Source organism: Lycium barbarum, chromosome 5, assembly GCF_019175385.1.
Source record: "Lycium barbarum isolate Lr01 chromosome 5, ASM1917538v2, whole genome shotgun sequence".
Classification (NCBI taxonomy): Eukaryota; Viridiplantae; Streptophyta; class Magnoliopsida; order Solanales; family Solanaceae; genus Lycium; species Lycium barbarum.
The window spans coordinates 15,772,847-15,793,866 of record NC_083341.1 but is presented as its reverse complement, the minus strand read 5'-3'; the positions used below and the strand labels follow the sequence as shown (position 1 = coordinate 15,793,866).

Sequence of the window (21,020 nt, the reverse complement as noted above, 5' to 3'; positions counted from 1 at the left end):
ATTGAATTAGAATTATGTATCATCTTTATATGTTAAGACCAAAATGGTCTCGATGTCTCATTATTACTACACTGACTGCTCAACTACTATGGGTTTTCCTTGAAATTGTGTACCAAGACCAAGTCTAACCGTGCATGTGTTTCCTAAGACACCATGGGCTATATATTGGTTATCGCTGAGGAAACGATATTTAAAGCAATCTTAAATTACTACTTATAAGTATACTGCTTCTTTATTTTCTATATATATCTTCAGAAACTTGATTGACTTTCCACAAAAAGATGAAAATTGAGAGCTTTCTACTTCTCAATATCTCATTTTCGCTGTTCATAGGACTTGTTTTTGGAACAAGTTCAGTAGGGAATGCTCGTTCAAGTTTGTGCATGGAGAGGGAGAGGCAAGCTCTTCTCAAGTTTAAGCAAGGTCTCATAGATAACTCCGGTATCCTCTCATCATGGGGGATAGAAGATGAGAAAAAAGAATGTTGCAGTTGGGAGGGTGTGAAGTGTAGCAATATAACAGGTCATGTTGTAGTTCTTATTATTCAACCACCTTTATGGTACGGTAATGGTTATCCAGACTTCTCTAGTGATTCAAACTTGAGAGGTAGTATTACTCCTTCATTGCTTGAACTGCAACATTTGAAGCACTTGGACCTTAGTTATAATGATTTTGGTGGAAGTCGAATACCGGATTTCATTGGTTCTTTTCCAAGACTGGAATACCTTAATCTTAAGCATGCTAACTTCTCAGGTGAAATTCCTCATACTCTTGGGAACCTTACCCATTTGCAGATTCTCGAGTTATCTTGGAATCAAATTTCAGGACCTTTGCCAAACTTGAAAACATTTTCAGCATTGAGAGAGTTGCGTTTGAACAATAATCAATTCAAAGGTATATTACCCCAAAGTGTCGGACAACTTTCAAAGCTAGAGAGTTTGAGTGTCAATTCAAATTTCTTAGAAGGTTCAATCACAGAATCACATCTTTCAAACCTTTCTAACTTAAAAGAGTTGGAATTATCATATAACTCGTTCTCTTTTCAGTTGGGACCTAATTGGATTCCTCCTTTTGAGTTAGATATCATATCACTCTCCCGTTGTGAAATGGGGCATCATTTCCCACAATGGCTACGAACTCAGAAGACTTACTCCCATCTTGATATCTCTTTCGTTGGTATATCAGGTGTAGCTCCTAACTGGTTTTGGGATCTTTCTCCAGAAATAAGCTACTTCAACATTTCCAACAACAAAATAAGCGGAGAGATCCCTGATTTGTATTCCAAGTTTGTAGCATCAAAGGAATCTAATTTTCCAACGATGGATTTTAGTTCAAATAACTTATCAGGTTTAGTGCCATCATTCCCTTCCAACTTGGACACATTGAACCTTTCCAAAAACAAGTTTGTTGGATCAATTTCTTTCCTGTGTAAAATAGCCAACCCTTTCTTCCACATCGTTGACTTCTCAAATAACCTACTTTCAGGCGAACTTCCCGATTGTTTGATGGAATTTGAAGAACTAGCCACTCTTAATCTAGCTAACAACAACCTACATGGTAAAATTCCCAGTTCTGTTGGTGCTTTGCACAATATCCAATCTCTACAATTGCGGAACAACAATTTTACTGGCCATCTGCCTACCTCTTTGATGAACTGTTCTATGTTGAAAATCTTAGACGTGGGGGGGAATAAGTTAAGTGGAGAAATTCCATCATGGATTGGCTCAGAATTAACATTCTTGGTTGTCTTAAGTTTGAGAGTCAACAAGTTCAATGGAAAGATACCTCCAAATTTGTGTCGTCTGAATCAAGTCCACATTTTGGATCTTTCTCGGAACATCTTATCAGGAGAAATCCCACAATGTCTCAACAACTTCACATCTTTACTTCATGAGGATAGTTTAAACCCGAGCATTATTATTAATGCGGGTGGAGTGAATGGACAAGGCTATTACTATTCTGCTGAAGATTACATGGGGGATGCATTAGTTCAATGGAAAAGCAGTGAGTTTGTGTACAATAAGACACTTGGGTTGTTGAAGATAATTGATTTTTCTAGTAACGATTTAGTTGGAAGAGTTCCTGAAGAAATCGCACAATTGGGTGGTCTACTTTCATTAAACCTCTCAAGAAATAATTTAACAGGCAATATCATAGAAGGAATTGGAAAGATGGAAAATTTAGAATCCCTTGATCTATCTGAAAATCAGCTCACGGGCCGAATTCCCACAAGTCTTGCTCAACTAACTTTCCTGAGCGTCTTAAACTTGTCGAGTAACAACTTGTCAGGGAAAATTCCTTCAAGCACTCAGTTGCAGAGTTTTGATCCCTCATCATATGCAGGAAATAATGAACTCTGTGGCCTGCCACTCGCAGAATGTCCTGGAGATACGGATACTCAAAGCCCTTCTGGTGATCATAGCAGAATCAACAATCTTGATGAACATGACGAGATTTTTTCTATTGGATTTTATGTATCTGTGGCGAGTGGATTCATACTTGGATTTTGGGGAGTGATATTCACTTTAATCCTCAAGCAATCATGTAGAGATGCTTACTTTCAACTGTTGACAAATGTCGCGAATTGGATCTTTGTGTCAACATTGTTGTCTCTACGCAAATTGAAGATGCTCTGGAGCTAGCAAACGATATGACAGACATCTGGAGGATTAATCGTCCACAGTTTGTCATAAGCATATGTTAGGTGGTTTTTTTTATTTTTTTATTTTTTTTATTTTTTTTTATAGCTATTTTGAGCCTCTCCACAGCCCTTTGAATTATTAGTGTCATAAGCATCTGCTATGTTTACTAGTCTAGTTTCTTATATTACATAACTATATTCCCGTGTAATCGAGTCACCAATGATGATATACAGTATTTAGTTTCAAATCTAATTTACTATTGGGGTGCGTTCGGTAGGGAGGAAAACATTTTCTGAAAAATGTTTTTCAATTTTCTCATGTTCGTTTGGTCAAAATGTTTGAAAAATATTTTATTTAGGAAAATAAATTCCTTAAAAATGGGGAAAATGACTTCCCTAATCAAAGTTTGAAAAATAAATCTACAAATGACATTTCACCAACCACCCTACCACCACCCAACTCACCCCTCAACCACCAAACTCCAACCAATCCCACGACCCCCTCCACCACCCCACCTCCAACCCTCCTAAAAAAATATATATATATTAAAAGCTTTTTTTTTTTTTTTGAATTTTCTACACCACCGCATCCCCTCGCCCCCCTCCAATTTTTTTTATTTTTTTTTTGTTAAAAAATAGTTTTAGCTTTTTTTTTTCTTGGTTTTTTACACCATGTCCGGCCCCCACCACCCCCTCCAAAAAAAATAATTTTTTTTTCTAAAAAAGTTTTGAAAGTTTTCTACGACATCCACCCCCACCCCCACCACCCCCTCCAAGAAAATTAATTTAGTTTTAAAAAAATGTTTTGAAAAGTTTTCTTTTTTGATTTTCTACACCCACCCCTATCGAATTTTCTACTTCATATTTAATATTACTTTTATAAAAAAAATTATGAAAATAGAAAGTTTGCGTGGTTAAATTTGGTGTGGGGGTGGGTTGTAGTTGCGGGATGCGTGGTGGTGGGTAAGAATTATTTTTTCATTTTTTATTAAAAAAATTATAAAAGTAAAATAAAATATATGAAATAGAAAATTTGGAAGGGGGTGGGAGGGTTGGATGGAGCGTTGGTGTTGTGTGGGTGGGTGGTGGTGTGGGGTAGGGGTGAGTGAAGATGAAGTGCATTCGAGGGTGGTGATTGGGTGGGGGTGGGATTTGGTTGGGGGGTGGGTGGGGTGGGTGATGGAGGTTGGGTGCTTCGGTGGGTGTGGGAGTTTGTGTGGTATGGGGTGGTGGAGCTTGAGTGGGTATTTTCGTAAAAATATTTTCTACCAACCAACCGAACATGAGAAAATAAGTAAGAAATTCACTTATTTTCCAAGGATACATTATCCTCCGTATCGAACACCCCTAATCACTGTGAGTTTTAATAAAACTTTAGTTCACAATGTCGTTTAGGGAGCAAGTATATCCTTTCATACTTTCTGCACTATTTATGCTACAGTAGATTCATGAAGCAAAGCAAAAAGCAGAAATCGAAGAATAAGTTCACAAAATACTACTACAGTTCCATGGCTGACCAGCTTTCAAACAAAAAAAAATAAAGTAAAATAGATTTTCAAGTATTAGTCAAAGGAAATGAGTGACTATGTAAATCAATTCTATATTTCTAAGGTTCGGTGTAGGGTCAGTTTCAGACTTTCAATTCTTATTAAAAAACTACAAAAAGTTCCTTGGTCTTTAAACATTATTACTGGAACAGGGGTCAAAGTAATTCATGTCGCAAGTATTATTGTCAACAACACAATAGAAAAAGAACATACTACAAAGAGAGATTTTTTTTTTTTTTTATATAAATTCTATAATTAGCAGGACAATATTTTTACTTAAAATTCTGAAGCTGGCCATCTCTTCTTCCATCTAAACTGGTCTTTCCTGATCATTACTTGTATATCATTAGGACATGTTTTGTTGATTCAAATTTCAACACGTCTTAATTTACTTTTGGAGAAAATACTCATACCCCCAACGTTTAACCAAAATCCCAACTACACACCTAACCTTTGCGTTGGTCCTATTGCCCTTCTGGACAATTTTTTTTTCAGTATTAAAATGCCTCTTTTTTGCTGATGTGGCAGTCCAATATGCCAACTCTCAATTATTAACAGGCACTTGTCCACATGCGCCTGACCCACGTGTCACATCTTTAATTTCCCTCCATTTTTTATTAACCCGACCCGTAACCCACCCATTACCTAAATTAAATCACCCCCAATTCTCATATTCACAAAACCTAACCCCTAACCCAAATATCACGATCAGCACCATTTTCAACCCCAATCTTTGTCAACATATTATCACGTACACAATCGATCAAGGTCAATTTTTTCCATAACAAACCCTAAGAAATGAAAAATGACTAAATATGAGCAAGAATTACTCAAGAAATTTAAAACTATAAATTTCACATGAACCAATTTAAAGAGAAATAAATGAGAAATAAACCCTAATTAATGAATCTCTTTCCAACAATTGGAGCAATTAAGGTGTTGATTTTTGGAGCTGTAACGATTGGAGTGGTTGAAGTTATGGAGTTGTTTGCTTTTTTGACAAAAAAATGGAGATGGGTATTAAATAGGGTGAAGATGAAGTAGCCGTTGGGTGTAAAAATGTGGGGAATTTAAATTTATCTATGTGGCATCTATGTACCAATCCAGTTGGCATTTTAAAACACGTCAGATGCTGTTTTTCAAAGGCTATAACGCGCCACTGAGCGGTGTAGTCACACTCTTATCCACATCAGCAAAAAGGGGCATTTTAATACTGAAAAAAATTGTTCAGGGGGTTAATAAGACCAACGCAAAGGTTAAATGTGTAGTTGAGATTTTGGTCAAACGTTGGGGATTATTTTGAGTATTTTCTCTTTACTTTTGGCACAACTATTCTAATTTTGACCAACACAAGTAGAACAAATTCAATTTTCACAGAGAATGAAACTTGATTTGCTGACTCTATATCGTGTCACAATTAAATTGAATAAATTGATAGAACATTATTTAATTATGAGTTTCTTATTATTAGTCCCTGGGCACGTGTGTATATCCCATATTTTATGGTCACAAAATGTTTCAAAATGTATTGGAATTGATTTATAATGAAATATTGCTTGTCCTATCTTTAGTGTTGTACTTCTAGAAGCTCTTAGCATCAGTTTCTACTCCTCCCTCTAATTACTTTCTAGTTACTTACAGCTCATGATTCCCTCAATTTCATTTTTTTTTATTTTACTTCTAATCCCTCGATATAAATTGATATTTTATTCTACAAAATTTGACTCTGTAATCAAACTGGCAAGTTTTCAACACGGAAAAAGGCATATACTCAGCTGGAATGATATCCGCGGTCCTAACCCGGACAAAACGCTTGAGCCACCCTCGATCTCTGTCCTCGTCCACATAGGAAAGGATTGGGTTTCGGCCTCCTTTGGAGACCTTTATCACACCCTGCGAAAGATCCTCGGACTATACAATCGAATAAAATGCGCCAACATAAACTCTTTATTGACGTTATTCACCAAAAGACGAAGGCAGGCCACGATCCTCCAGATATTCGAGCCAATTTGGGCGAGGCACACATTATACGTCCGGAACATTTCGAAAACGACTGGATCAATCGGGGGGTCGAGCTTGAGAGTAAACGGATACGTATAAACGTATAGAAATCCTTCTTTATAATCGGGAGAAAAAACTTGTACAGGATGTTTGTCCCATCCACATTCGACCCAAACCCGAGGAAGGTGATCTTCTTTGATTGATGAGGGGTAACGTCTCACGTCGAAACCCTAGTCCGATGTCTGCACTGCTTTTTCAACAACAAATTCGTGGTTATATTTAGGCTTCGACGGTTTTATGTCTTTAGCCGTCGGTTGAAGAGGTACTTTACCCCTGGGTTTGGAAGCAGGTTTGGCATTCGAGGAAGAAACCGAGGGTATGTTCTGAGAAGCAGAGTCGGTGTTCGTTGACATTTTGACCAAGTATGAATTTATGAAAAGTAAATATGAAGATATGAAGGCTTGGAATGAAGATTTAAAGGCTGGGATGAAGATATGAAGGCCTGGGATTGAAGATATGAAGGTTTGGTTTAAAAGGGATGAAGATTTGAAGACTTGATGGTTGAGGATAAGGAGCTTTCGAGATCACGAAGCAGATAAAGCAAAGAAGCGGAGTTAAGAAAAGATGAAAGTGAAAGGTGAAAAGTGAAAAATGCAACTGTAACTCCCTTATATAGACGGATCACCATGACGGTTACCGAAGCCGGCCAATCGAGAAAGGACACGTGTCCGAATTTTAATGAGATGTGATTTGAAGCGACGTGACCCTGAGGCCGTTACCGAAGTTAGCCATTCGGAATGAGACACGTGGCCTAAGTCAGAAGGACGTGACGTGAAGAGATGTTACGATTCCCACTTATTTTCGAGGCAAGAATAAACTTATTAAGGAAGTCACTGGAAGAGTCTTTTCCACTTCCCGTCACTTCGGTGAAACTCTGATCCAGAAAGTGTGGGGACTATCTGTATACGGTAAAAATTGGGTCAACTTGTGTCCGATAGGACCGGAGTAAAAGACAGGTCTGAATGGGCACAAACGCATTCAACTCTGCTTCAACATCGAAGGTATTTTACCGGACACGGTAGACCCGAGCCTAATGAGCATATCCGATGTAGGTCCAGATAATCAGTTATGGAGCGGCCACGCGTCACTAAACCGTTCCGCCATCTGCGCTAACAACGGTATGGGTGTCAGACCATACGGATCGACTTTATCCATTTTAGGGTTCTTTTTAGAAAGGTTTTTTTACATTATACTAAGGCCCATTTATGATTACCTATAAATAGAGGGCTATCCCTTCCTTTTTTAGTTTGACTTTTCATCATTCAATAACATTGTAATCAGAAAAGTGCTATAAAGATTTCCTCAAGCATTTTGGTCCAGATATAAGAAGTATCTCCAAGCCGAACCAATCCGCTACATTGGCTAACTCTTCCTTTCCAGGTTTCCTCATTACTGTTCAGTAATATTTGCTATCACTTACTCCTTTCGTTCCAAAAAGATTGTCCTTTTTTGACTTGGCATAAAGTTTAAGAAATAAAGGAATGCTTTTGAAATGTATAGTCCAAAACAAGCCTTAGATATTTGTGTGGCTGTAAATCATCTCATAAAGTAAAATTGTTTCTATATATAGAAAAAGGATAATCTTTTTGGGACAGACTAAAAGGAAAAGAAGAATAATCTTTTTGAGACAAAGGGAGTACTAGTTTATATTATATATATAAAAGTAAGATAATGGCCCGCTGACATGACGCTCTAAAAATGGAGCATTGCCATTTATTTATTTTGCCAATTTTTTGCCTTTCCTGCTCTTTAAAATTAAGAAAAAAGAGGGCCTTCATTTAAAGTGAATTTCAACATTCGCTTCTTTTTCTTACGGGCACAAAAAACCGCCGCTGCATTTAACCATCTTAACTAGGGCTCCTCTCTTCCTCCCTTTTCCTTCTCACGCTTATCGCCTCTGCAAAGTGATACGGCAAGGGATCTTCTTCAACAGAATACATCCAACAGTTGTCACCACCATTCCCAGGCATGTTAGACATATACGAAATAAGACTCAATAGGACTTCACACCTTTCTCTCCTTGGTAAGCATTTCTTCACCACAAAATAGATTGAATAGCGTATGCCTATTTTTCATATGTAGGTAGTGTCGATGACGATTCAGGTTAGTTGTTCTCATAAATTTTCTATTAAACTTCCTTTCATCTAGAATATATAGATGTATCTGGTATCAAAATTTATTATCTGACCGATTGAAATTTTTGAATTGATCATGTCGTGTGCAATGTCCACCAAAAAAAGGTTTATTGAAGTCGAATAGATTTAATAAAGGGTTAGAATACTCTTTACCGACAGGTTATCGATTCCATTTGTCAGGAATACTCCATCGTTTTTTTCTTTTATACTTTCAAGTATATTTTTATGGTCCTTGATTTGTTATCATGCAGGACAAAGGAGTTTACTTAAGAACTTGACTTGAGCAACATCCCTTCCGTTACCAAGAGAAACCATGTTCCCCTACATACCCCTTTTGATTTTCATTCTTCTTTTTAATGTAAAGCTACGTACCCCACTCCAGGTAAGTTCTTAAATTTACCCTTCACTTTTCCCTCTTTTTTTTTGTTGATTTACAAACTACCTTGTAATATTTTTCAATCAATGTCTGCTGGAAAAAATTCAAATGTCTTCCCTATGACCCTTTATAAATTCTTTTCATTTGTTGGCATGTGTAGCAAATGATCTAGAGTTTGCAGTAACCAACACTTGGCGCTTTTAAAAACTCATGTAGTCTATTTCATAATAATTCTGTAGCTTCCTATACTTGTAGATTTCCCCATTTGGTGTCCAACATGGTTTTGGCAGCCTAAATGTTACACAAAATTGCAATGGTGGTGAAGTCTAAGAAATGTACTACCATTTTCTGGAGTCCTATCGGAATATGAACTTGATTATTTTATTGGAGTTGATAAAATTAGGAGTGTTCGTAAAGATATTTGGTCGATATACCACGGTTAAATTGTTGACGTTACTATTACTGACTTATAAAGCTTTTTGTTGCAGGTGTTGCAGCAAATCAGTACTAATTCAACCGTGGAATATGGAAATAGAAAATTCAGAAGGGGTCTTGATATTCTTGTGTGTATACGTGTCGAGTAGATGCTTGTGTTGTTAGCATAACACTCATAGTTGTTCTTATTACATTTTTAATTTATTTTTCTTTTCAGGTAAAAGATTGATTGTTGTAATTACTTTAAGGTTGTGGGTGACTTAAGAAACATGACCTATTTAACCAACCCCCATAGCTAAGGGACCATTTTGTCAACTTATGGCAAACTTAAAGGACCAAAACCGTTAAGTGTATAGTTAAGAGACTATTTTGAACCTACTCTCATAGTTAAGGGACCATTTTTGTTAACTTGTAACAAACTTAAAGGACTAAAACCGTTAAGTGCATAGTTAAGGGACTATTTTGAACCTACTATTATAATTAAGGGATCATTTTTGTCCTTTTTTCTCCAGAATCAATCATGCAGAGGTTCCAAAGCAAGAAGAATCTGTGTCGACCTAAGACTTCAAAGCTCGGCCCCCTTAAGAAAACGGTACGTTAGGAAAAACTGGGGAAGATTTTATAAAAGGAGTTCTGGGAACTGAACAACTACTTGGAGTTTTCCGAAACACAAAGAGGGAAACAACTGTGCCAATGGTAATCTGGACATGTATAGACTTTTATGCCGTTAATTGTTATCGTTGAAATTCCAATAATCACAATGAATTGTTTTGCCTCTGCTACATGAGTTCAATTTTCATATTGTAAAGAAATTTCATCATAATCCGCTAATTGATCTGCTTAATAAGGTTGATATTGTTACATCTTTATGTTGATTGTTTCTATGGGGTACATTGTTTGTTGTTTCTTCTTGGACACAAATTGCAGGTATTACTATAAGATTGTCTATTTTTGAGTTGTAGCTCATCAAATAGTTATTATTAATTTTTCTTGATCTTTTTATCCGTTACCTCTTACATCTGAGCCCCAACTAGCTGTTGGCAAAGTGCAGTTGAAAGCACAAGACCATCCTGCCTTCCGTCCAAGGTTCCTTTCCCCGCCCCCTCCCCTCTCCCGCCCCCGCCCCCTCGCCCCCTCTCCCCCCCCCCCCCCCCCCGCCCCCACCCTGATCTTATTTAGTTAAACATAGTCTTGATTTTTGATTTTGTACGTCTTTTTGGTACAAGGGCTCTAAAGAAAATAGATGGGCTTATTTCCATCTAACCCGTGAGGAAAGCAATGTTTATTTCATGGTTGCTAGCTTCTTCCATCTCCATTCATTTTTCTAATAGGCTTTTCAAGCAGTAATATTTTCAGCATTCTAATTAGGATCCTCTCTTTTTTCCTGGATAATCGATAAATGTCTGAAGCTAAGTGATGCATGGTTCCAAAATTTCTGGATAATGGATTTGACCCTTTATCCTTCTCTACTTAAATATCACGCTTTTGTTTACCAAGGTTCGAACATGTTATATGCGGCTAACCCACACACATCCCACGGTGTGTTCTTACCACTTGACCAAAGCCATGGGCGGAGTTTTGCTTTTTCTTCTTATATGACCCAACATATCCCATTAACCTATATTTGAATTCTTGTAGGAGTCTGGACATTTTTGGGAGAAAACGCAGCACATTTCTTGATGTCAATGAAGACTTTTTTGCTTGAATCAAAAGACAGACTCAGGCGATGTAGCAATGCCAGTACATAATAGTTGTCTGAAAATTATCAAGTGTATTCGAATATATAGCAACTTTATAACTTACATCTTAGAATCAATTTCTTCACATATAAACTTCCAGACACAAACAATGTTAATAACCATGTCATCATGTGAATAAAAATGAGGAAGTGTTGTCTAGTGGGAGTTGTTCAGCTTTATTCATCAGTTTTCTTTCATTTCACTTAAATGTGTTATTTCCAAAAGGGGAAAGTATTGATCAAGCTTTTGAATGTTACATGCTAGAGCAATTTGTATGAGCTCTCAAAGACAGATAACATTTATACTTGATGAAATTGTTCGATAATTGGCTGATGGCATTACTACGATAAGGTTACTCTAGATTGCCCCTGATTTTTAAGACAAGAAAATTCTTAAGAGATTATTATTACTAGTATCATCATCATCATCATCATGTATCAGGCGTTGAAGATGTGACTGCATTTGAAGTTGGTCATCCCCATCCCCAGTAGCAGCAATGATTTTGTTTTAGGAACTATCCTTCGTACTTGCCTTTTTTTATCTTTTCTTTTTGATTATTGAGGTACATTTCTTGGCGCTTTTTCGGTTTGGAATGGGAAGCTATAGATGGTCTTGGTTAGAAGATAGTTTATCTGTTCTACGTAAAATAATATTTTTAATTATATAAGAAATTGCTATGTACTTACTATATATAGGAACTGGTTCAAATTCGTTTGATGAAGTTTGATTTTATTTCCAGCATATTTCATATTTCGGTCAATTTTTGCTTTCTCACCCAAAGTAAAGTTTTTGTGTCATTTTGAAATGAGATTACGACAATACGCTATGACTTTATGGAATACCCCTATTATATTCATCCTCGTCAAATATTAGAAACTTATTCATTCAATAAGAAGTTTTTTTCAACGAACTATTCAAAAAATCATTGTTTTGTTCTTTTTAATTTGCCATTTCTTCTTTGTTTGCATATATCAATTAAAGAGATAAAAAAAATCCATGATTCTCTTCTTACTTTACATGTTTATTAAAGAAAAATAACAAACAGTTTCACCTATATTATTCTATTAGAATTTGAAGATCAAATTTTAAAAGTCCTGTTTTAAAATATCATAAGTAATATTTTACAATTTTAACATGCAATGACGTGCTTTACTACCGTGCGAAGCGCGGTCAAATTGACTAGTATATATATATATATATATATATATATATATATATATATATTGCTTCCATTGAACCTATTGACTCTTAGACTTAGGACAACCAAGTTTGTCAAGTGCGAGCCAATCCATGATGGGATCTCTCCACTTAACTTATTTCCCCCGCGTCCAAGATTTTCAACATTCTACAATTCTTCAAAGAGGTAGGCAGATCACCAGTAAAATTATTGTTCCGTAGCTGTAGAGATTCGATAGACAACAAAGAACCAATGGAATCAGAAGTTCTACCGGAAAGATTGTTGCTGGCTAAATTTAGAATGACTAGAGCTTCAAATCCCATCAAACAATTGGGAAGTTCTCCTGAAAGTAGGCTATTTGAAAGGTCGAAAAAGCTGAAGCAAGGGTTGGCTATTTTGCATAGGAAATAAATAGATCCGACAAATTTGTTTTTGGAAAGATGTAATGATGTCAAGTTGGCTGGGAATAATGACACTAAACCCGAGAAAGTATTTGAACTGAAATCCATCCTCGGAAAACCAGATCTCTTTGATGCAACAAAGGAGGACAAATCGAGTACCTCTCTGCTTATTTGATTATTGGAAATATTGAAGTATCCTAGTTTAGGAGAAAGATCCCAAAACCAGTCAGGTGCTACGCCTGATATACTAGTGAAAGATATATCAAAATCTGAGTAATTCTTCTAAGTTCGTAGCCAGTGTGGGAAATGATGCCCCATTTCACAATGCGGAAAAGGGCTAAAATTACCTCTGAACTTTGAAAAATAGTTCATTCATGCCCTTCGTTATACTTTAGGGTCAATTATACCTTTACCGTTATACTTTGGGCCAAATGTGCCCTTGAGTATAACGGAGTGCCACGTGTCAATCTCTCAGTGGCCAACTTATTTCTCCTCTTATTTTTTCATCCGGATCAAACAAATACAGATCCGACCCAATCAATTTAATACCCGACCCGTCAATAACATATCATACCCAAATAAACCTAAACGGATTGGCCCTGCACCCCATGGCTATGGAAGTTTCTCTTCAGAGTGATTCAATCCTCAATTTAAGCTGCCACGAATCACTGGTGGAAGTGCTAGCAGAATCTAAATTAGATCTGGACGAACCAATCTTATCAGTTTGAGTTTCACTTAAGTTCTTCTGGGAACAGGAACCTTCACTTGTATAGCATGTCGTAGAAGAATCAATGCACAAAATCTGACAACCACTATCTACAAGTTCAAAATGAGAAATTATTCAACATCTGAAGCTAATTAAGGTTTCATTGGCTAATAAAAAAATCAGAGAGGAATGTTCTGTTTGATCGGTAGCTCTTCCACCGTACTTCCACCAAGTCTAGAATTCAAGTTGGGCAGTTGGCTAATATTTATCCGATGGAAGAAAAGACTTTTATGGGACCCCTTCACTCTGAAGAGAAACTTCCATAGCCATGGGGTGCAGGGCCACTCACTATTTAATAAAGCTTTTCCTCGCCGAACTACCAAACGGTAGCACTTAATTTTTTTTAGAATGGTTGACAAAGTTAAGAGCTAAAGAGTTGGATTGTGGAATTGATATGCCTACTGTTAGCATTTAGTGCAGTTTATGAAGAGAAACTTCCATAGCCATCGGGTACTAAATTAATTGGGTCGGATCTGTATTTGTTTGATCCGGATGAAAAAATAAGAGGGGAAATAAGTTGGCCACTGAGAGACCGACACGTGGCACTCCGTTATACTCAAGGGCATATTTGACCCAAAGTATAACGGTAAGGGTATAATTGGTCCTAAAGTATAACGAAGGGTATGGATGAACTATTTTTCAAAGTTCAGGGGTAATTTTGGCCCTTTTCCGTTCACAATGGGAGAGTCTTATAACATCTAATTCAAAAGGCGAAAGCCAATTAGGTCCCAATTGAAAAGCGAGCGGGTTATATGACAAGTCCAACACTTTTAAGTTGGAAAGGTTTGAAAGATGTGATTCTGTAATTGGACCTTCCAAAAAAAATTGAATTGACCTCCAATGTCTCAAGCTTTGAAAGTCGTCCTACACTTTGAGGTAACCTCACTTTGAATTGGTTATTGTTCAAATGCAACTCTTTCAATGCTGAAAATGTTGTTAAGTTGGCAAAGAAAGTTTGGCAAAGATCCTGTAATTTCATTACTAGACAAATGGAAGTCTGCCCATAACTCTCTAGGAAAGATACATTCAATTGATTCTCTTGCAACTTCAAACTTTTTAAGGATGAAAATCTGGTAAGGTCAGGTAGTTAACCACTAATATGATTGTCACATAAACTCAACTCTTCAAGTTTATTTTCCTTCTTTACCAGACAAACGTAGGAATAATTCAGAAAGTGGTCGGTTCATTTTATTCAATGATAAACTAAGGGTTTTCAAGTGACTCAAATTCCCAAAAGATTTGGGCAATCCACCTTCTAAAGTATTTGCAGCAAGGTTAATGACCTCAAGACGCTTCATATACCCGAAAGCTTCAGGGATGGGAACTGCTAAACGGTTAAAAGAGAGATCTATAGTAGTAAATCTCGTACTCAAGTTGACCAACCATTGAAATGTAGAAGAAGAAAGCTTATTCCCAGTGAGATTGAGATGAGAAAGCAAATGGTAAGAGACATTCGATGAGAGATGAGTTAGATTAAGTGATTGGAATAGGGAGGTCACAAGCTCTTAAATCTAATTTTTCTAGGAAAGGGAACTTAATTATTAGTTGTAACCAATTGACTGTTTCAATATGAACCATATTAAGGTCAAGGTCACGTAATAAAGCAAGACGAGGAAGCCACTCAAGGCTCTTCGCTACTAAACCATAGTTCAGTAACAACAATATTCCCCTTCCCTTATTTCACCATTTGACGTGCCTGTTTAACAAAGCAACAACAAAAAATAAAGTCGATTAACAGGCAAGAAAATTAGAAAAGAGAGAGCATTTAATATTCCCCTTCCCTTTTTCCTTTTGTGCATTCTCTTTGCTTTATTTTAAATTCAACTGAGTTTTCATGTGAAAAAAAATTAATAGACTCTTACAGTGACCAAGATCACCTGCATCAGAAAAGCAAGAGCTTAGTTTGAAAAATGACTTCATTCATATATTTTTCTCTAAAAAAGATAAAGAACATATATCCGAAAAGCATAACTTCAGTTTATGAACACTACAACAAATTCTGGAATAATATTGCACAACTTATGCTACATAACGTAATACCTAAAACTTACGCCGAGAGGAAGGGGTAAAATTTTTGACTAATAACTTCAGTTTTAATTTCTCTTGAACTTACAAATCTTTTTGACCACTGTCTAAAAATTCATTATGAGAAAACTGAAAATCTAATGAGAAATGCTAGATCACGGTCTAAAATTTTGTGTATTATTGCGATCGTTACAATCTAATGTTTTGTTTATAAGGTTGAACAATATATGAGCATATATTAGACCCGAGCTTAACATTGTCCGGAAGAGTAATTTTCGAAGGACTTTATTTGCCCAATTTCTAAAAATAGGACAAAATATAAATAGTGACCTAAAAAGGGATATTTTTGTAAATCAGCCTAAACATTATAATCACCATGTTTCTTATGTTAACAACTTTAGTGTCCTATCCAGTTAGGATGTGCCCTGAATTTCTATCTTATTTGGACTCTACATCATAATTACGTTTTATTTCAAAAAAGTTTTCTTGGTAGAAAAGGACTCGTGTATATCTATCATTTTCTTGGAAGAGATGTTTTGAACTTCTATAAATAGAAGATCATTTCTGCTTATATAATAATACAATAGCATCCACAGTGTAGTCATTAAAGAGTCTTGTTTAGGGAGAAATTATTCTCTCAATAGTTTTTATTTTTTTATACTATAAGTTTATTAATATTTAAGATCACTTGACCAAATCATATTACTACAATATTATGTCTTTTTTTTTTTTTGTTATCTGATTTATCGTTGTTCAAGATTTGCAACTATTAACTTTCGCATGACATCTTGATTATTTCGATATCAATATATTCCTCGCGTTCATGATATCTATTATCAACTGTGCCCTCTATTTACCCTTAAAATGGATAACAATTAAATTTGTACGCGGTGCGAAGGATATGCAGTTTGATTTAACACGAATGACTATTAAGCGATAAATAATGAAGTAAATGCAAGTATAAATGATCAAGCCACAGTAAAGCAACGATTGGCCTTGGGAAGCGGCTGTTTGGTTGGCTCGGGCTCTGGGAGCCGAGCTCGTGCTATAGTGGTTGAGTAATGAACAACGATAGAACACTTAGAAAGATGGATGAACACTTGCTATCAATTGTATTGCTTTTTAGGTTTATGCGTGTGAAAAAAAAAAACTGCCAAAAGTAAAGGGGGGCCTCCTCTTTATATAGTAGAGAAGTTCTAACCCTAGTACAAGTCTAAATAAGGTACATAATCTTTTAGTAACTGACAAGCGAGATCGGTGCCGAAATATCCGGCTGATGGCAGATATTTTGGTCCCTTACTTATCATGATTAACCACCTTCTCATCGTATCTCGTTATCTAACTCCAACCGAACTCAATGACCCGGGACCAGGTGTGGTCGGTCTGGCTCCGACCCAATGCCCGACTTTGGACCTGATTGGGACTCGTCCGATCCAGCAAAGACCATCACAATCATAATTTTCTTATCAGGAAACCGATGATATCTTGTCCTGGGTTTTGCCCGTATACAAATAGTGCCCCCCCCCCCCCCCCCCCCCAATTTTTCGAAGAAAAGTATTAACTTCGGGAAACGGATCCGGATAAAGCCGAGTAGGCCGTACCTAGCCGCCTAGGAAAAGACGTTCCCATCAAATCCTTACACTCTGCCCGATGTCAGTTCATAATTATTCCAGCCGCTTAATCAATCTTGGGAATCTGCCCCTTGTCAGAACTCTTAAATCCTTCAAAAACCTTTTGTACTCCCCACTATCTAAGGCCCATATACCTCTTTCTTGCCATGCACTTTTGAACCTAAACCCTAAACCTCATCTTTTCAAAAATCCTTTGTTTGCCACTGCCAAGTTCTATATTCTCTTCTGAGTTTTAAATGTTTTTTAGACCACTATCTTTCTCCGCTTGACACTACGCGTTAGTCTTGGTCATGACTTCTCTACCCCTGTTAACCCAAAGAGCGGACCATTCTTCGTCACTGCTACATTCACCGCCCTTGTCAGCGATGGGGGCGACCAGCCCTGAGGAGAAGTTAGAATTCCTTGCTGCGAACATTCTTCCTGCCGGTTTCAAATATGCGAATGACTGAAAAATATCTTCTCACCTCGATTCTATGGAGAAATTCGAATCCTTTATCGATGACGCTACCATCCCCGTAGTTAGGAAGGATTGCAACCTCGGTGCGGATGTCGATGTCCGTCCTGTCGAAAGCAGGGTAAGGATCAATCATCACGTTGTTGGTTATTCGATGATCTATGCCTATTCCTTTGCCATCGGTTTTTCTCTTCCCATTCCTCAAGTGATTGAGGACTTCTGTCACCGATATCACGTTTGTATTGGCCAAATTGCTCCACAGATTTGGATGCTCGCGTACTGCCTCAAAATTTTAGCCAACATAGCCGGGGTTTCTTTTACCCTCGACCATCTGATACATATATATGTACCCCGGGTAATCCAAGAAGGGATAGTTCATCTGCTTCCTTGAGGAACTTGAGGTCTCATAGATCCGGAAGATAACTATGATCGGGGATGGCTACATCGGTTCGTGATGATTTGTACGGCCTAACTTCACCGCTCTTTATCCGTAGACTTCCCGGAGACGTGGAACCCTATCCCGAATCCGATTGAACCTGAGCTTGCAATCACTATCTTTGAATGGGTAGTTGCACTTTTAGGTGTTTCCCGTAACGTGGGCCGTTCTTGGTGGAGCATGGCACCCGAAGGGTGGAAAGGCAAAAACCATGGTAATTTTCAATCTTTTTGTGGAATTCTTTAGTTTTTTCATTTCATATTCTAACCTCGACTCTTCGATTTTCAAGGCTCCCGACAAAAAGGTCTTCAAAAGGAAAAAACATTGTTGAAGAGGGTACCGAGGATGTCGTTGGGGGAAGAAAGACTACGCCTACATTGGTGAGAACGTCCAGTCAATGAGTCTCTACAAGCACCTCGACCGTTCCCTCAGGGATTGGCTCTCGTGTTAGAACGCGTCATACCATGGAGACTCGACGGGAAATACCTCGGGATGGACCACCCTCGATGATCGTTCTTGATGAGGAGGACCTACCGGACCAAACAACCCTGGTTCGGCTGCTCCCGAGGATCATCCCGGGATCATTTAGCTGATGCTTAATATTGTATTAGTACCCTAGGGTATAGGCCGAAGTTCTCAACCTTCGGTTCACTGTACCGGTTTGGGATTCCCTTCTGCTCTAGTTTAGGACCATAAGTTAGGTCTTTTTTGTTTTGCGAAACTGATGTAACCGAGGAAATCAGAAATTCGTCACATGAAGAAAATTAGTAGAACTCGTGGATTGGCCTTTTACCAGTTTTTATTGAATGCATTTGGTTTTACCCTCCGTTTGAACTTTTACCTTCGCTTATGTTTTCGTTATGTCGGACTCAAGGTTACCTTGACCTCTAAGTTTTGAAGCAACGCGGGGAAAATCAAGACCTCTTATTAACGACCCCCATGTTCATCTGCTTCTCATTCCATCTCGGTGTTCTTAGTCCGTTCGGGATATAATCGGTCATGGTCGACACTCGATGCACTCAACCACCTCCGCTCTCGGTTGAATCAATGTCAATACTTATTCTTGACCATATTGAAATCTCGACTATGGGACCTCCGGTCCAAATCTTTACATAACATGACAGGAAATCGAGGGCAGGTTTGACTTCGATCTCACCCGTATACATGTGTGTAGATAGCTCGAAACGACGGGAAGTGGAAGTAGATCCAATTCCTTCCTCTGTAAGTTTCATATAAGTTGATAAGATCAAACATCCCATCAGTCGCATCGTTCTGACATCAGCCGCGCGTCATATCCTAGTTGGGTGAACTGACGGTTATGGAATGGCAACCGTCTCGGCCCATCCCTATAAAAGGTAAACATTCCCTTTCATTTTTCACTTTCAGAACTTACACTCTTCAAACTTACCATCGTGCCTTTGAATAACCAAACCTTCATATATTTATACGTTCATGCATTCACCTCCAAACCTTTAAAAATCTACCCAGATCTTCAAACCTTCATATCAAACCTTCAAACCTTGTTCTTTTCAGAATAATGACCAAATCTACGAAAGCTTGCTATTCGGGCCGGTCGGGGTGGCCAGTTATCTGTACCCTCTAGTGACCTTGGAGAATCGGAAGAAGATGAGTGAGGCCATTGAATCCTGCCTTTTCAACGAGGCTCAGCAGGCCTTAAACCGGGTACGCCTTTTTCTTCTGTTTTTATACTTAACTTTATTTTCCTTTCTTATTCTAATAATTTCCCCTTTTTTGTTCCAGGCCTCCGTGCTTCATCATGAAAACTTCCACCGACTGAGAAGGGAGGTGGACCGTCTTAAGGATCAGCTCGAGAAGCAAACTCGAGAGATGGAATTGCTCAGGAAGCTCTACGAGCAGAACTTGGAGTTTATCTCGATCTTACCCAACCCCTCCACTCTTCAGTCCGATTTGGAGAAGGCCTGGAATGAAGCCATCGATGTCAGATGGGAACATGACCTCCTAGCTGAGAAGGTAAGGGCTTTTGAAGTTCATAATAAGCGGTTAATAGCCGATGCTAACGCTACCCCTTCTCATTCCCGGGAGTGTGTGACCCAGATTGACCAGCTTCGGTTCGAGTTCAGCGAGATTAAGCCTGAGCTCGACGCCTTCAAGGGCAAAATGGATGGTGTTGCTTCCGAGCGTGACGTTCTCAAGGAGACTTGGCATCAGCTAAGGATTAGCTCCATATGATGACAGAGAAGGCTGATAAGAGGTCGAAGCTAATTACTGAACTTCGATCAAAACTTGCCTTGGCCGAGTCGGAGCGAGAAATCTTGGCCATGATAATATCGATCTATGGGCTAGATACAATGCAGCGCTGGGCCAAATCTTGAGTTTTGATGGGATATTGGCTCAGTATCAAACCGATATAACCGTGGCCGAGAGAATGAGCGACACTCGGGTTGAGTATATGCAGTGTCTATCCCGAAGAGAGACCTTAGAAGAAATTTATACCATCGGGGTGGACTTATCAGGCCAGATCGAAGAGGCCAAGAGGCTCGAGGCAGAGGCGAAGGCCAAGTATGATCCTGAGGGGTCGGATAGTGACCTCGAATTAGATGAGGATGATACCGAGAGGTCGAGTGAAGATCAGGCTTAGGAGCCTTAGATTTATCTTTGCTTTTTGAAACTCAAGGCCGTTATCTGAGCCTTTGTAAACCTTTGACATATATATAAGAAAGCTTTTGCCCAATTTATTCACCGTTTTTCATTGCATTATATTCCTTATATTCTGTGCTTAAGGATTAGAATAATCATTGACTTGGTTTAGTGCTTTTCCGATATACACTTTTGTCTTAGCATGCATTATTGCCTTAGCAAAAAATAAAATTTAGAGTGGTAATGACTCAGTGTCGAGTATTATCGACATGATATTGCCTTAGTACCGAATTTCAGAGACGATACCGAGGTTATTTGTTAACCGCTAACAAGTTAATGAACATGTGGCATGCAAAAAACCTTATTTTTCTGTTTGCGAACTTAGACGTCTCTGAGTCGCATAGTGTGATGGGGTCAAAATCCCAATGACTTCTGACCTCATTTTGACCGTAGTCGACTAGATAAGCCGGGTTGTCGTTTTCGGGTTTTTAGATCGTAGTCTTTAACAATTTAGGTCGTAGCCCTTTAGTTTGCACATTTCGGATACTTGGGGGTCCGATAGAATGCAATATTAATG

The 21,020-nt window shown here is 38.1% G+C and overlaps 2 protein-coding genes and 1 long non-coding RNA gene across 3 annotated transcripts; 2 read left to right on the top strand and 1 right to left on the bottom strand.

The window, feature by feature from the left end:
- The first annotated feature begins 281 nt into the window (after window positions 1-281).
- Window positions 282-2,642, top strand: LOC132639240 (receptor-like protein EIX2). Its single transcript, XM_060355704.1, has one exon. The coding sequence runs from the start codon at window positions 282-284 to the stop codon at window positions 2,640-2,642; it is 2,361 nt and encodes a 786-aa protein (XP_060211687.1).
- A 5,408-nt stretch (window positions 2,643-8,050) lies between these two features.
- On the top strand, window positions 8,051-11,085 carry LOC132642330 (uncharacterized). Its single transcript, XR_009583109.1, has 3 exons — window positions 8,051-8,272; window positions 8,636-9,891; window positions 10,834-11,085. It is a non-coding gene; the product is annotated as an uncharacterized LOC132642330 (long non-coding RNA).
- A 2,055-nt stretch (window positions 11,086-13,140) lies between these two features.
- On the bottom strand, window positions 13,141-19,092 carry LOC132639239 (receptor-like protein EIX2). The gene is made up of 4 exons (XM_060355703.1): window positions 18,981-19,092; window positions 15,141-15,155; window positions 14,426-14,602; window positions 13,141-13,328 (listed from the first exon to the last, which is right to left on the bottom strand). The coding sequence occupies exons 1-4, from the start codon at window positions 19,090-19,092 to the stop codon at window positions 13,141-13,143; spliced, it is 492 nt and encodes a 163-aa protein (XP_060211686.1).
- Between the last annotated feature and the right edge of the window lie 1,928 nt (window positions 19,093-21,020).